Genomic DNA, 17,607 nt, shown 5'->3' with positions numbered 1-17,607 from the left:
CTTTGTAAAAAGTTTTATGAGCGACTTGCACAAATCCACTCTGCCTCTGTTTCATCAGTGAGACATTTATGAATTGCATTAATATTAGCATTTGCATTCAGGCAAACCAAAAGGATTACAAAAGTATGAGCTTTAAAACTGTTAACGTATGAACACTGGCAGATTTCAGAGACTCAAAGCTCTATGGAAACTGAGTGGGTGGGAGATTATTATCCTTTGGCTGTCAGCTTTTTATTCTGTGAACTCGTTAAGCCTTTTATAGCTATTTGTAATATGAATGCACCATGATGATAGAATTTCTGAACAATAACTTGGAATGATATATCATGGTTATATTTTCAATATTAAGAGTTGAAGTGAGAATCACGGGAATGGCAGTCTATAAAGCTATTCATACTATTTCTGCAGCACAGTATGTATACTGCGCATCGTATGTGCATTTTCTGTCCACATGGAATATCTGGCTTACATACAGGACTACATTTCCCAGTCGCAGCAGCATACGACAGAGCACACTTTGTAAGGTTCTGTTCCCCACAATGCAATGCACTTGACCTTCCATTTCCAACTTCTCACATGAAGCAAAAGCTCATGACCGATACATCACTTAAGGCCAATACACTGACCGATATTTGGGCACTTATTGCATCAGCCGATAAGTTTTCCTGTTTTGTCAGAAGCGGGACTTTTATTTTGACAGTGCTGCAACACCAGCAGCTCCCATTCTCTGTCTTCATTAGTTTACTGTCTCTGTTTATTTTACAGATGCATTTATTTATTTAATTGATTTTAAATGACTTATTTCTTATTTAGTATTAGTATAATTTAATGAGACTCGTTAAGGCTGAAGCCTCCACAGATTGTCAAGCTCTGATCCTGAAGGGTCATAGTCCTGCAGAGTTCAGCAACACGCTTAACTGTGATTTCAAATAATCCTGAAGACCTCGGTTAGCTGGTTCATGTGTCTAATTAGATTTGGGGCTGAACGCTGCAGGACTGTGAACCTCCAGAAGCAGAGTTTGACACCTTTGGGTCTTGGCCTTGACTTGCTGTTGAATTTCATTTAAAATCATGACAAAATCATTTTTCTCTTTTAATTTACATTGCAAGAACAAAGCAAGTTTCATATATACAAACTTCCACCTCAGCCCACAGAAAAAATCAGTTATTGAAACTGGATGCAAGAGTCAATAAGATGAGGTCACATAAAATGAAATTGTCTTTTTTTAAATTTTGGTGTATAATAATAATAATTATTATAAACAACAACAACAACAGATATATGAATATATATTTAAATATAATATATAAATATATAATAAATATATAAACCAGTAGTGATATTAGAGAAAAAAAACAAATATAGTACAAAGATATAGTACAAAACAAATACATTTATTTTATATACATTATATATATGATGTATAATATGTATGATTGTAAATGTATACATTTGTTTCTTAAATTCATCATATTTGGAATAATTATGATTTTAATGTTTTTTATTAGCCTTTTATGCTCACAAAGGATGCATTTATTTGAGCAAAAACAAACAAACAGTCAAAACAGTAATATTGATATTATTACAATTCATTATATTGGTTCTCTCTCTCTCTCTCACTCTCTCTATAATCAAAATAGAAAACAAATATATCATAGAAAAAAAAGATATATACTCCAGTCTTAATGAAATGATTCTAATTATTCTAATACTGATTTGATTTGCTGCTCAAGAAACATTTCTTATTATTAGCAATATTGAAAACAGTTGAGCTGCCTCTTATTTTATTTATTTAATTAGTTAGTTCGTATAGTTAGTTAGTTGGGGGGAACTAGTTAGTTAGTTAGTTCGTATAGTTAGTTAGTTAGGGGAAACTAGTTAGTTAGTTAGTTAGTTACTTAGGTGAGTTTAGTTAGTTAGTTAGTTAGTTAGGCGAAACTAGTTAGTTAGTTAGGGGAAACTAGTTAGTTAGTTAGTTAGTTAGTTAGTTAGGGGAAACAATTCAAATATTTTTGGGGAAAGGAAATTAATACGTTTATTAAGCAAATGTTTCTATTTCAAATAAATGCTGCTCTTTTAAACGTTCTATTTATCAAAGAATCCTAAAAAAAAGTACGACGTTTCCAAAACATTATGAAGCAGTTTTCAGCTGGATGTTTCAGCAGACATACTGCAAACATCACAAATACCGAAATGATCAGATCTGCATCTATGCATACGCCGTATTATTGATGCATCTACATTCCACATTATGCCACGGACACTATTGTATAAATGGCACGCGCTTGTGTCGCTGATAAATACATGTATATTGTTGTAAATACCTATAATTGTAAGAGGGGAATGTCTTGCTCGCCTTCAGAAGCAGTCTGTAGAGTGAGAGTACATGCTCTCTGCTGGACGCCGCCATGATGGAAACAGAGCTGTCAGTTCAACGCAAGGACCCAAGAACAGCCATAAGAGGCGCGCCTTAACACACACACTCGCTTTAGTCTTAAAATATAGGATGTTAAAATTTAATTAATGACGTATTTTATATTTATAAAATATTCTAAAGTAATTCCGTACACATAATACGCTCTAAATTAATATATGCTATGAGATGCCGTGTGTATATTGATCAGGCACATCAACCGTCATCTCAACAACAGCACGCGCGTCCAGACAGAGGTGAGTGAAGGGCTCTTCGGTCGTTTTCATGTGTTGATTTGCACACATTTATTCTGTATTAGTTCATTATGAAATGAGAATTAGTGTCAGGGTGATTATATGGCGGCTGTTATTTGAAGTGGTCCAATGGCTGGTTATCATGTTGTCAGTTTGAGTGTAAATCGCAGGCTAGCTGGAGCTTCATCTCAATGAACTGTTGTTTATATTGGTCAATATCTTGCCATAAACCAAGTTATAATGTGTGATCTTCCGTGTGGATGTGGTTTAATGGGCCAGTGGCAGATTTTTAGACCTCTACATTATTGTTCTTATACGAGCTAAATGTATATTTACATGTTACAAATAGCACTATTTTTATTGTATAATTTAAATTATGTTTTGTCATATTAAGAATGTCTTACTCTTGTGCAAGAGGGTTAGATGTGCGTTTTGCTTTTGTTCCTCATGTTCTGTGTGATCTTGGTTGGTCTGTTTTGTTCTTTTGTTTTAATGGTATTTCTTATATTTTGGTTTGATTGAAACCCAGTTTTTATGGTTTAATGCAGGGGTTGCCAACTTACGTACTTTTATGACCTAAAATATTTGCTTAAAGTAGGCTATCCCCTGAATGTCTAAATGAATATAAGTAAAATTTCAAATTGTTTTGTCATTTGCACATAAATAAATAAATATTTAACAACAACAACAATAATAATAATTTTGTACATTAATATATCAATTTTCTCCAAATCACTTGAATAACTATATTTAGAAAGAATTAATCAATCTAGAGTTAGCAAGTGATTTTGTTAGGGAGTGTTTCTGCATAGAAAAATACTCAAATTTAGATTGTTTTTTTTCTCCTTCATCTTTGAACTGCCATAAATGGTATAATATAACAAACAAAAAAAAAAAGATGCTAAAGTGAACAGATTTTACTAATAGACATGCCAGTTTCTGTGTAAAAATTAAAACAAGATCAGTGGCATTTTTCTGTCATCTGTATTTCTCAATCTCCAAATTGTCATTTTGATCCCCACTCTACAAAAAATAGTGGATTAGCTAGTGATTATTCAACATGGCTTTTAATATTTTGGCTTTCTTCTTCATTCATGTATGTCTTTCACCAGAAGAAAAAATATCAACATACATTTTTTTTTTTGATGATGATGTTGAAATGCCCCAGCTTTGATCACACCATCAGAAAGCCATCAGATAGATTTGGCTGCAGCTCTAAGAAGCAGGTTAACTGTGAGATTGAGTGTGTAGAGAACGCCCAGTAAGCTCCACTTTGCCTGTGAAATGCTGGCTAAGGGAATCATATGCTGCTCTGTCTTGTGAAGAGTGGGTGTCTGAAGATCCTTGCTCTAAAAGTAAAGTGTGAAGTGAGTCACATCTCAAATGAATGTCTCTGTGATGTGTTCAAATCTGTGCGAGTCACTGCTGGATACGGCAGTAAAACTGTCAGTGACTTCTGTTACGACAGCTATGCATCAGTAAAATGAATGCTTAATTTAGCAGGACTGAACATGTTTCTGTTGTTGTAAAATGAACTGTAAAGCTCTGATGAATTAAGACACCAGTGGCCGTTGGCGCATTGCTACTTTTATGAGTTTTTATGAGTAGTATAGTTTTTAGTCGGTCACTTTAATGTGCAGTAGGTCTTCAGTGGGCTCTAAACTATAGTAGTGCTGGTGAAAAAATCTGACATTGTGGTTCAAAAAAGAACCATAAAGTAAGTTAATATGGTTGCTGAAACTCATTCTGGAGAACCCTTAGAGAAACTATATTTCTGAATTGTTTGGATTGTAAGAATGAAGTGTCTTTGAGGATTTACAGATGAGGCAGACTTAGCAACAGTCTGAGAGTGGCAGTGAGTTTTGGTGAATACATCGGATGGAAGCACAAACAAAATAGATGAGACTTTTTTTTTTTCCTTTTTTTTTTTTCATCTGAGCAATCAAATGGGTTGGAAATGTTACATGTAAGAAGCAAATTACAGTAAAATATAGGCATGTTTTCCAGACTGTTTTCTCAGTACAATATATACTTTGGGAATAAATAAATAAATAAATACGGGGAAAAATGAAAAAAAAAAAAAGAATGAATTTTCATCCGCCATTACTTCAATCTTCAGTGTCACGTGATTCTTCAGAAATCATTCTGATATGCTGATTTGTCATCAATGTTGGAAACTCTTGTACTGCTTCATATATTTTATTTAAAATAGAAATCATTTGTAACAATATACCGTTACGTTTTGGGTCGGTATTGTTTTTCTTGCCTTTTTTTATTTAATAATAAAAATAATGAGCTTAATTTTATTCAGCAAGGATGTGTATTAAATTGCTAAAAGGTTACTTATATTTTTAGAAAAGATTTCTATTTTGAAACAATGCGGTTCTTTATAACTTTTTATTTATCAAAGATTCCTGAAAAAACAGCCCCCCCCCCAAAAAAAAAATACTCAGCACAACTGTTTCCAACAGTGATAATAAATAAGCATATTGATAATAAATCAGAATGATTTCTGAAGGATCATGTGACACTGAAGACTGGAGCAACGGCTGATTAAAAATTCAACTTTGCATCACAGGAATAAATTATATTTTAAAGTATATTAAAATAGAAAACCAGTATTTTAAATTGCAATCATATTTCACAATATTACAGTTTTTCCCTGTATTTTTGATCAAATAATGCAGCCTTGATGAGCACAAGACACTTATTTAAAAAATCGTACTGATTCAAAATCGTACTGATCCCAAACTTTTAAATGGCAGTATATATTTTATTGTAATAGTCATTATGTTGGTTAATTTTGGAATTTCCATCAATCAATCAATCAATCAATCAATCAATCAATCAATCAATCAATCAATCAATCAATATTCAATATAGCCTTATCATTGCTGGAGGGAACGTAGTATTTATGAATAATTACTTTTTAGTCTTAATTTGATTCTGTTTTTCACATCAAGCTATTAAAACTATCAAAACTGCAGCTTTTTGAGATGCAAAAAAAAAAAATCAATCAAAGTAAAACCATGCTTTGTTTTGTTTTTTCCTCTTCTTTCTTCTTTCTTTTTTTAAGCTACAGCCGTTGTGTGGTGAATCTTTATGGGTGAACTCCAGTCATTTCAATAGGCATCCATGAAATTTCGTGTGATGTTTTGCAAAGCTTTGAAGTTAGCAAGCAGATTCACCTTCATGTTGACTAACAGAAAGCTGCTTGGTTTGAAAGTGACTTATATTTGAGCTGTGCTTCATACATCACTACACTACTGACACACTAGTAGCACACTACTTATGCTACTTATTGTTCGTTTTGGAGCATTTATTAAATTGTCATGTTTGTGTTCTGTGTATTTGCAGCTCATGTGTTTATTCAGTGCTGCGCAGCAGAATACTGCCAAGGTTTAGCTTGAATTGTTATTTTCCAAGGCTGATTCTCTGCACATAACAAATCACCATCCGCTTTATGAAAAACACAAGCTGCCTCCTCACTCTCCACGAGGAGCGTGCTTCTCATGCTTTTTCCGTCTCTGATGCATGAAGAACGGGTCTGTCTTTGAGCCGCAGAGATGGATGCTGCGCTCATAGCACATGATTGTGGGGAGATGTAGAGCTCGGCGGGGCTGCGGGCTGAAGATGAGCTTGGATTTAAAGCGTCTCTGAATCTCAGCGCCACTTGGAGAAGGTCACAGACGTGTCCTGTTTGCAGATGGCCTTCGCTTCGAGTGGAAAGGTCACCAGCAAGTGGCAGGTCAAGGCAACAGACTGTAAAATCATGTCAGCTGATTGATCTCTCAATTTGGAGTCCAGTTATCAAAAAAAAAAAAAGAGAAATGACAGCTAATAATGCTGGACAAAAATTACTTATTTTATTACTTAATTATATGTTTTAGGGAACATTTTTTCCAGTAAATTTGGATCTATTTTTAAATGCAATACTTTTTTTTTTTTAATCGTGTCATAAGATGATAAATAAGCAGGAAAAAATTGTCCAAAACCTTGCATAAACTGAAAATCTGAGGTTTAAAAATGTAGTCACGATTGATGATAACAATTAGTTTTCTGAAAACATCATATTTTATGAAAAAGCATAGGGATAACTGAAGAATAACAGTGCACAAATAAATATATCAAGAAACAGCAGGGAAATCCTATTATAAATGAAGATTTAAACAACACTGAACTTAAAAGCTAAACACAACTTGTGTATATGCACTCTTTAATTTGCAACTTTACAGATCTTCTTTATGCACCAAGAGCTTGTAACACTCCAAAGAGAAAGGAAAAATTGAAATTGCATCATATGACCCCTTTAATTATTTTATAATTGATTTAGAATTAATAATTTTATTCAGCAAGAATGCATTAAATCGATCAAAAGTAACAATAAATACATATAATGCTAAGTTTTTATTCATCAAGGAAAAAAAAAAGAAAAAACATGGTGTCCACAAAAAAATATGAAGCAGCACAACTGTTTTAACTTACGTTTTGATAATAATAAATGTTTCTCGAGCAGTAAATCAGCATACCAGAATGATTTCTGAAGATCATGTGACACTGAAGACTGGAGTAATGACGCTGAAAATTTGATCACAGCAATAACTTACATTTGAACATATATTAAAATAGAAAACAGTTATTTTATTTTAGTTAATTTTGGTAACATTTTGTTAAAATAATTCACAATATTACTGTTTCTCCTGTAGTTTTTATCAAATAAATTCAGCCTCGATGAGCATAGGAGGCCTCTTTCAAAAAAAATATATTTGAAAAATTTTAACCGACCCCAAACTTTAGTGTATATTTATAGATGTTTAAAGTTACATTTGCCTTTTAAAAAAAGCATGTAAGCATAAGCCTACATAAAGTTCTTCATAGTAATGAGAGACATGTTCAGATTTGACGCAAGTCCTGATACTGAATGTGTGCATTTATTTCTGAATTATTGCCCCTAAAGTTATGTCTCAGAACATGCTCTTTCATCAGTGCTTTGAAATACACAGCTTAGTTTATTTGGCCAGGTGAAACCAACTTTACAGTTAAACCATGCAGTTTCATGACCTGACCAATATAGACTTTAATCCAACTTGACAACATCTACTGTAGCTGTACTGTGCCATGAACAAGCTCTGCTCTTCAGTTCCATTTTTCATGTGTCTTTTCCCAAGGAGGCATTAAAATGGCAATTTCATGCCATTCAGAAAAACACTGGATCAATGTCCAGTTAAATCTAAAGGGAAGCCAGATGTATTTTTTTGAGTGTGTGTTGGTTTGTCACCTGGATAATGATCTTCAATTTTCATTTATGCTCAGGTCCGTGCACATGGTGCGCATGCCAAAAGATTTCCTTTAGCGATCAGTGCTGTTTTTCAAGGCTGTCTTGTTAGACGATTCTTGTTTTCATATTGATGACATCCAGTTTTCATTGTAGATGCTGTGGAGATCCAGACAGCTTGTTAGTGTACTCTGTTTCTCTTTTTTGTCTAGAGGTTGTGTCATTGTTTCCTCGCATGCAGCGGAGTGCTGATATCATCTAGAAACACAAGAGTTTTTCTCTTTGTTCACTCGAAAATCTCTCATTCGATCTTAATGAGAAACAAAGCTTCTCAATGACGGTCTTCAGTTCTATTTTATTTCTTTTTGGATATTTGTGTGCGTTTTTCATTAGTGCTTCATTGGTTCTCATTGGTTGATGTCTTTAAGTCTGCATGCAGCGTGTCCTTCATGGATGTCAGGGGTTTGGGGAATTTTAGGTATACCTGTTGGTAAATGTTGATACCTGACAGATTTCTCTCAAATACAAAGCATATGTGACAGCCAGGTTTTAATAAGTCACGGTAATGTCCGGTTCAGACTAAACGATTTTAGCCCGATTTTGCCACGATTTGCTTGACGTAGGGTGTCGTGGGGATTCGTAAACGACAATGGGCGTCGGGACGCAAGATTCCATCGTTTCAGCACGTGTAGTGTGTCATAGTGGACGACAACCGATTCCGCGTCTGCGATGCTTCACGACATCACGACAGAAAGACTAGCATGTTTAATTTGTTTTCCCGTCGTCCACGACGAGTTCCGTCACATCGGTGACGTTGACCAATAGCAGCACAGAAGCTCTTTCATACACCGGTTTCAAACATGGCAAAACGAAAGAGAGATGATGGTGCTGCTAGGTGGAATTATGAGATGGAGGAAAGATTCGTGGAGCTGTGGCAACAGTACTGCTGCCTTTATGATGTGTCATCGAGGGACTACCACGACAGAACAAAGAAAGAAAAATGCTGGCGAACTATAGCGGAAGCGCTTCAGCAATGTTTATGGTTCAGACTACACGATTTTAGCCCGCTTTTGCCATGATTTGCTTGACGTAGGGTGTCGTGGGGATTCGTAATCGACAATGGGCGTTGGGACGCAAGATTCCATGGTTTCAGCACGTGTAGTGTGTCATAGTGGACGACAACCGATTCCGCGTCTGCGATGCTTCACGACATCACGACAGAAAGACTAGCATGTTTAATTTGTTTTCCCGTCGTCCACGACGAGTTCCGTCACATCGGTGACGTTGACCAATAGCAGCACAGAAGCTCTTTCATACACCGTGACATCACGCGCGTCGTTAAAGACGGCACGCGATGAATGGTCGGGAAGCAACGTGTAGTCTGACATGTTTCTTGTCCACGACACGACAAGGTTTTAGGAGTCAAAATCGTGTAATCTGACACAGTGACTATCGTGACTGACAAAAATATTGTGTAGTCTGAACCCGGCATAAGATATTTCCATTACTATAACTCATAAAATTAATATAACAAATTTCAACTTAATTTTCTATTTTTTATAAATTGTAAACTCATTTTTTAAGTAAATTGAATATAATTTGAGTTTTAATGACATTTACAGACAATTTGATTATGCTTAAAAGTTTAAGGCAGCAACTGAACTGGCGTTTTTAAGTGGGTCTGTTCACAATGAAATAAAATCTGTAAAAATTATAACAAATATGTTCTTTTGGTAGTACTGTATTCTAAAGTTCATGCAAAAATAGCTGTAAAGATGTCTAGAGCTGAAGAAGAAAAGGTACAGAGAAACAATTAATGCCATCATCAGGGACAAATGAGAACAGAACCATTAATACAGGACAGGTACTGCCTGAAATGAAACATTGCACGTGCCTTTGAATATTAATTTTTTTCTTTCTTTTTTTTTTTTTTAATTAAAAATGTTTTATTTAGGTTTTCGGATGCCATTTCTTTCATATGATATTATGAAATTCATCGGGCATGATAAAAGGAAATTATGAAAATTGTTATGCAATGAATTGACTGCAACACACTCATTTATACACTGCGGTCTTTTTCACATTTTATTAAATGGCTGATCTGCCGCACCATTTGTCAGCTTAAGGCTTTAGTCTACAGTCGTCCTCATTGGACTGGCAATATTTTCTGTCCCGTTCGGAGTGGTTAATTTTCTCCTCTCCCTGAGGACTGCTTCTGTCTTTGTAGTGTTGGCATTAATGCTTTTTTTTTTCTTCAACTTTCATATTCTCTCTAGTCTCTTCACTTGACATATAGATCTTTTATACTCTCAGAGTATTAAAGAAATTGCAATGCGAAAAATGGAAAGAAACGCTATTGAGAGATGTTGTGCATGCCTATACTGTAATAATATATATATAAAAAATATTGATGTATTCTTAAATATATTATATGTATAAACTGATAATAATGTGTTCTAAAACAGGGGTACTATATAACTAAAACTAAAACTGAATCTAAAATTTACCATAAACAAACCAGCGGATGACGTTGGATGTAGATGTAGTGTAAACTCTGGAGAGAATATGCTAGTCTGGCGAGAACCAGGTTTTGTTTACAGCAAAGGAAAACCAGTCTCCTCTAGGGCTGTCAAAAAAATGTAAATGTTTTTTTTGATAAGGCACACCTAAATGCGACGACGATGTAAGTGTCTTTTGTTAGCCTGTCCAGTTGAACCCACTAGATGCGGCGCTGCTACGTTGTTCATTCAAAATATTGCGGAAAAAGAGAACATCAATGCGGAGAAGATGTTGTTTACGTCAAAACTGAAACCAAGCCGTTCACACAGATCGCATTTTCTAGAGGGACATCTATCACCGTTGCACTCGCGTCTCGCACAAGAGAGCCGCATGTTTAGAAAGCCATGTAAAATTAATGTAAGTTCAACTTTTATAAAACATGCCTCAAGACTTTATGGTGGTTTTTCCCCATCCCACTTCATCTCATTTTTAAATGAAGAAAGTACTCTTTGTGATTGGTTTTCAGTCCTTTGTATTACATGCATGATGATGTTTTGTTTCTAATTGTTTAAGCAACTTTATTAATTATATATGGTTTATAAACATTATTTTAAACATTATGCACTTTTTTCAAATATAGTTGTTATTTTATTCCTTTGAAGAAACGTACTGTACATAATAGGGCTGATACAATAAATCGTCTCTCTTGAATCGATTCTGAGCTTAGTTTTTAACAGCAGATGGCGCTCTAGGCTAGTTTTTAACCGCACACTCAAATGCTCACGAAGAAGAGGGCTCAGTTATGTAAGTGGTTAAATGTACTTGTACATCTACTTTTATGATGCGAGATTAATGTAAAAACAGCCCACTGTGAACATCCTTGTGATATTTTGCTCAATGCGCCCTCTTGTGGCCTCAGGAGAGAAGCCAAAAGCTTTTTTCCCCCTAACTGAAATTATGCCTTTTAAATTGGAATTTAATTCGAATATTGATAATATTTAAGTACAAAATTCGAATTTAGTTTTTCAGCCATTTTGATAGCCCTAGTCTCCTCTTGGCTTGTATTGAAATCTTCCAACATTTTTCTTTACAAATCTTAATTTTGTACTTGTAAGTCGCGACCAGTGTTTTGTTTTACCCTCTGCGCTTCCGTGTTCGTTACTTCTCTCCGGAGCTTATGCTACGCCTACGTCATCCGCTGGAACGCCACTCTCACTGTGAACATGCGTGCAACAGTTAGCGGAAGAAATTGCATAAAAAGATTTAAAAATTGATGTTTTTCTTACACGAATGCATCACTTTGCTTCAGCAGGCCTTTATTAACCCCCCGGAGCCGTGTGGAGCACTTTTTATGATGGATAGACGTCCTTTTTTGGGCTTCAAAATCTCAACCCCCCATTCACTGAAAGAAGAAAGTCATTTATACCTCCTTTTTTCCCTTTTGAATGGCTTGAGGGTGAGTAAATCATGGGGTAATTTGCATTTTTTGGGTGAACTATCTCTTTAAAACAGAAAATATGTTATTATAATGTAATATATTATAAAATATAGTATTGACTGAAGGTATTAATAAAAACTGTAATAAAAATTCAAATTAAAATGTGTTTTTCAGCTAGAGGAACTATTAGAAACGAACTCTCTAAATAAATAAGTGTTGGCTAAATTAACATAAGATTTATATTTAGGTGATAAATATCGTAAATTATCCAATTACATTGTCTTAATGCAGGCTCTTCCATTAATATTTTTTGTGTGATGACTCAAACAAATCAATACTTTAAACTAATTCATTAAAGCAGACAGTGCTGATTTGTGGAAATAAATCATATATTAAGCATCAGCATTTATTAAATCAGAGACACTACTAAAATAGCTTAATTTTGGTCGAGTTGAGACATTCATGTTAAGCTTGAAACTATTAGCACATGCTTTGAGCAAAATGACCTTTATTCTGTGAAACAAAATGGTTCTTGTTTCCTCCATTCTTTCATTAGTATGATATCTGAATATGTAAATCATGTACAACCTTGTTGGCTATTATTTTAATTATTCTGCTTTTTTGCCAGACGCTCTTTTCAGCTTTCAGGCATCTCCAGTACCAAAGTGGAAGCAGTTTAGAGCAACTTTAGGCAGGGTGCTCTCAAGCCAGCATGAGCGTTTGTCTCCAGCATGGTCTGATGCAGGTATTTCCCCATCATGCAGTGCTCACAGCTGAGAACTGGAGCTTGCATGGGAGTCTTCACTCTCGCAGACCCTGCTGCGTTTGCACCGCATTGACTCACCACCCACTCACTCCTGAACCCAGAATCCACTCGAGCGCCAATGATTACTCAGCCTACATCCATCAGCAGTTCACCGGCTGGCTATGACGAGGCTGCACACAGTGGCCAGGCGCTCTGATCTCCTGAAGGCCACCAGCTGGACTCTGCTGTCTTCAGGGGTCGAGTCGGCTGCTGTCGACTGTCGTTTCTCGAGCTCGTGTGTGATTAAGTGGGTGAAGAAGAGCAGGCCTGTTTCTAGTCCACTTCAGTGAAGCAGTCAGGCTTAAGTGGCTGTCATTGATTTCCAATGGGATGTTAGTTAGGAGTGTGCGTGATTTGTCCTGTGGTTGGTCGGGAAGATTACGGCTTGTACGAGATTTAGGCTTGGCGATCTTCGTGAATCCAGACTTAGACTCCATTTACACCTGGTGCTATAGCATCGGTTTTGGGATCAAATCACTCAGCCCTCATTCTGAGGTAGAATGAATGTGATCACACTGCACTTGTAAAGTAAAGGCAACAACATCAAAGACTCCCTACTCAACTCAATCAGCCATCGCGCTATTACAAGGGGTTTACTCTTTGCTGGTTGTTCGTGGATTTCTAAGAATATGAAACATGCATTTTAGAAAAGATCTAAGTGCACAAGAGCAGAATTGATGGGTCAATTACATATAAGCGTTCCCAAGATAAAGAAAAGGGAAAAAAATCTGGTTACACTTTATTTTGGTGTCATTGTTACAATGTAATTACACAAGTACTAATATAATTAACAACATGTACTTACAGGACAGGTTAAGATTTGGTTCAGGGTCAAGGATGGCATTTATTTATTTATTTTGTGATTATGCATAATTCATTTACTGTTATTACTACAGTAAGTAGATGTATCTTGTAACAAAGATGCTATAAAATAAAGTGTTACCCAAAACTATTTTAAAAATCTAGTTTAAAACACACGTGGCAAGTTCTTAGAAAAGTACTTTTTATATTAATTCAACTTCTATACCATTTTTATGAGAAGTGGTAATTTAATGGCTCTAAAAATGTCATGTAGTGTAACCGTTAAGCAAAATTAATAGGCTCAATTTCTGCACAGCTTGAATACACGTGTGTACACATCTTGATTCTTTTTCCAAAAGGTTTCAAAATATTTTTTAAGGTAAAAAAGTATTTTTGTATATAAAACTGGAGTATTAATTCATAAATATAAAAAGCTTAATGGATTACCTCATGAATGTGTTTTTTTTTGGTGGAGTTTCACCACATGACATTTTACAACCTGATATTTTTCTCACTTTGTCATAAAAAGGTTAACGTATCTGATATTTTAGGAGACTTGACCTTTTGACTGGACCCAGTTTTATTACATACTATTATAGATTTTGTTAATATTTTACATTTGATTTTATTTTTATATTTTCTGTTTTCAATTTAATTATAGTTAAAGTTTAGTAATTTTATTCTGGGTTTTTGTGTCAGTTTTATTAGTTTTTATTAGTTTTTTTTTAAATAATTTTTAATTTTAATTTAATTATTTAATTTAATTTAATTTTATTGTTTTGTTTTGTTTTGTTTTGTTTTTCGGTCCTTAAACTTAAAATAGTTAAAGTTTAGTAATTTTATTCTGGGTTTTTGTGTCAGTTTTATTAGTTTTTATTAGTTTTTTTTTTTTATAATTTTTAATTTTATTTTAATTTAATTATTTTATTTAATTTTATTTTATTGTTTTGTTTTGTTTTGTTTTGTTTTGTTTTGTTTTTCGGTCCTTAAACTTAAACTGAGAAATGGTGCTTTGGCAAATAGCTGAAATAAAATACGTTTAAGTATTTTTATGATAACGTATTTTGAACTATAACCACATGTCTTTAATTTGACAGACAAAAGATTTTATACAGTTTACCTTTTAATAATAACAGTATTTCTATTTCTATTTATTTATTTACATACATTTTCTTCATTTTAATATCAAGACAGTTGTACCACCCTGACACTTTTTACGCCACCAAAACCTATTAAACTGATTCTTAATTCTGAAATAAAAAAAACATGCTCATGATAGCTGATGTGTATGCATCTCATTGTATGCATTAATTAACGTATTTATAAATCAATTCATAGATCCGGGCAGCATTAGCATCATGTGGTTGACCCTGAATATCAACATGCATCGAAAGATGAAATGAAGTCACACACTAAAGTAGCAAGTCATTCACGTAGTGATAATTTCCTGGAAATCCGTAAGTGTAAGTGGTCACAAGAGAGTTTGAGACATGTTACTTCCGTGAGTCAATCTGTCTCCGCTGACGGTTTGTGATCAGATGGGCCGAGACTGAGGCTAATACAAGGTGTAAACAGGGCCTCAGAGTTCCCGCTGTCAATCACAGGTGAGTGGATATGAGCAGAACACGAGTTCCCTGTGATTATTGTCCTTTACTACCTCCATGCTCAGGAGAGGTGAGCGGCTGGTCATTACTCAGCGTGCAGCGTGGATCACACGGGTTTGAGCCCGCTGATCTGTGTCTCCAGCGCAGAACCTGGAATAATTCAAAGCAGGTAGAGACTGTGACTGGCTTCTCGCTAAACAAGTTTTCCAGCTCGCTCTTCTGTTCCTTCTAGACCCGTAGGCCCGTGTGACATTTTGTCATAGCGAGTTGAACATTTCATTGATTTCATTGTGGTGTTGATATTCACTATGCCACACTGCATTTCAGCTGACGAACCTCGAGAGTTTTGTTTATGCTAAGACCTGCTAAGATGCTAAGACTCGCTTCTGCCAGGAGCATGACACGATGTTAAAAAGGTGAATCCAATCTGCGGATTGATGGATGCGTTGCAAACACATACTTTCTGAAGGTAAATAGGGTTCGAAATGGAGGTTTGTTTGCTCTGACAGCAACTGAATTACTTTTATGATTCATCTTTTGTGTGTGTGTGTGTAACTGGAGAGACAATCAAACAGGAGAATAATTATTTTCATATTATGTCTCATGTTAAAATTCTATGTTTCTGTTTGAAACTGAATATAGGCATCAAATAATTATAATGTACAGTACAATATGCATAACAGATATTCATTTTGAGATGCTCAAAAAAATATAGGAATTTTGTTATTACATCGTATATGCATACATATTTATTTATTTATTAGATGTACATGTCTGGCAAAATTTGGTTATTTAATTAATATTTTAATAAAACATTAATTTTAAAGTTTTGTGTCTATTTGTCAATGAGGTTTTTGTGGACACATGAATGTGTTTAGATTTGTGTAGTAAAAATTATATTTTTATTCTGAAATAATATAAAATTTGATCTGGTCACTAGTCATGTTGTTTTAGTGTTATTATTTTAATAATTGTAATTAATGGAGTTGTTTTTCAGTATTTCTATGAATTCGATTTTAGACATCTTTGTTTTTCCATTAAAAAACTATAGGATAATTGAGTGAAATAATTTATTTTGTAGACATAGTGTTTGATATTATGACATATCTTCAATTAAAATATGAGCAATTAATTAATATGTACAGTAAATATAAATATAGTTACAAATATAGTTAATTTAGTATTTTACATGTATATGTGCGTTTATTATTAGTGTATATTTTGATTTAACTATTTAATTCTGTTATGTGTTTTTGTGTTTATAAATTAGGATTCTTACTGAATGTCATTACATTGAAAACCTGGGGAAATGATTCTAATGTCTGTTGATCAAGAACTAGCACAGTAGTATAGTGAAAATAAAGGCTCAGGGAATTATGGAAACAATGCTTACTTGCCAGCATCATGTTCTGTGCATTGAAACTGGCAGCAGCTTGATCAGTTTATTCAAGCGTTTTCAATCCGCTGAACTGCTGTTGTTCCCACAGCAGAGGAAAGCATTAGAAACGTACGCTGACCATTACAGACTGGTCAGATAGGTCAGTTTCCTACTTGGAAACTGTTTTCCAACTGTGTTGCTGTCGGAGCCATGACCTAGCGATTAGTGTGCATGCTTTAATAAACCGAGCTGTGCTGCTTAGGCTTTTTGTTTCAGCCCAATCTTCCTCTGAAGAGGTTTTTAGCTGAGCAATCCTCCTGTGTGATTGGTAGTGTCAGTGTAACAGTGTATTTCACAGCGTCCTGTCAGAGTCCACGAGCCGCTCGGCTTGTCCATTGAGAAATGTTGTTATTAGTCTGGCCTCAGTCTTTTAGCACAAATTAAACTAGTCTATCTTCACTCTCAGCCTTAAGGCGGTGCATCAGTCAGACAAGGAGCTTCTGCATTTAAAAGCATTACCGCCATCAACATGTAATAGAGGCAATGGATGATGGTCCTGAAGGAACCTGGCAGTTTTTCTTCATGAAGGCCTCCTGGCATTTGTCAAAAGAGCTGAATATATTTTCAGCTCATCTCCACTTACATACAGTGGGGAAAAATGACTGAATTCATAAATGTAACATAATGGAAGGCAGATTCAGCAAGTCAGCAGAAATAGAAGCGTGTCTGCAGTGTATATTGTTAAGAATGTTTTCTTAAAATGCACCAAAATCCATGATTGTTTTTTTTTTTTTTTTTACTTATTTACTAAATTTATTTACTTTACTTATTTATTTTTACTAAATTACTAATAGGTGTTTTAAGTGGGTACAGTTCTCAGGGGGAAGTTCTCAGTTTTTAAACAAATTATTATTAATATATTAAAATAAATAAATACATAAATATTTTTCCCCATCAAAAACTGCTGTTTTTAATTAAAGATCATACAGTTTTGGATACTTCAGAAGTAAAAAAAATGAGTCATGGTTAGTTAATTTAATATCAGGGTTGGCTAATGTTTTGATGATTAAATTACTAATAATTGTTTGACTTACTAATGGGGAAGTCGTGGCCTAATGGTTAGAGAGTCGGACTCATAA

The 17,607-nt window shown here is 34.6% G+C and overlaps 2 protein-coding genes across 2 annotated transcripts in view; one reads left to right on the top strand and one right to left on the bottom strand.

The window, feature by feature from the left end:
• The window catches only part of LOC107653796 (LYR motif-containing protein 4B-like), a 54,722-nt gene extending 52,266 nt beyond the window's left edge, over nt 1–2,456 (bottom strand). Inside the window, exon 1 of the mRNA XM_016440619.1 lies at nt 2,326–2,456. Coding sequence (XP_016296105.1) covers nt 2,326–2,411 — 86 coding nt within the window. The 5' untranslated portion in view covers nt 2,412–2,456. The remainder of the gene's footprint in view (nt 1–2,325) is intronic.
• Nucleotides 2,457–2,629: 173 nt separating this feature from the next.
• LOC107653795 (phenylalanine--tRNA ligase, mitochondrial-like) overlaps nt 2,630–17,607 on the top strand; it is a 94,511-nt gene continuing 79,533 nt past the window's right edge. Inside the window, exon 1 of the mRNA XM_016440618.1 lies at nt 2,630–2,671. The gene's annotated coding sequence lies outside the window, so the exon portion shown is untranslated. The remainder of the gene's footprint in view (nt 2,672–17,607) is intronic.

The sequence above is a fragment of the Sinocyclocheilus anshuiensis genome, unplaced genomic scaffold (genome assembly GCF_001515605.1).
Source record: "Sinocyclocheilus anshuiensis isolate Anshui unplaced genomic scaffold, SAMN03320099.WGS_v1.1 scaffold79, whole genome shotgun sequence".
NCBI lineage: Eukaryota > Metazoa > Chordata > Actinopteri > Cypriniformes > Cyprinidae > Sinocyclocheilus > Sinocyclocheilus anshuiensis.
The sequence above is the reverse complement of the archived record's forward strand: the minus strand, read 5'-3'. Positions and strand labels throughout refer to the sequence as shown.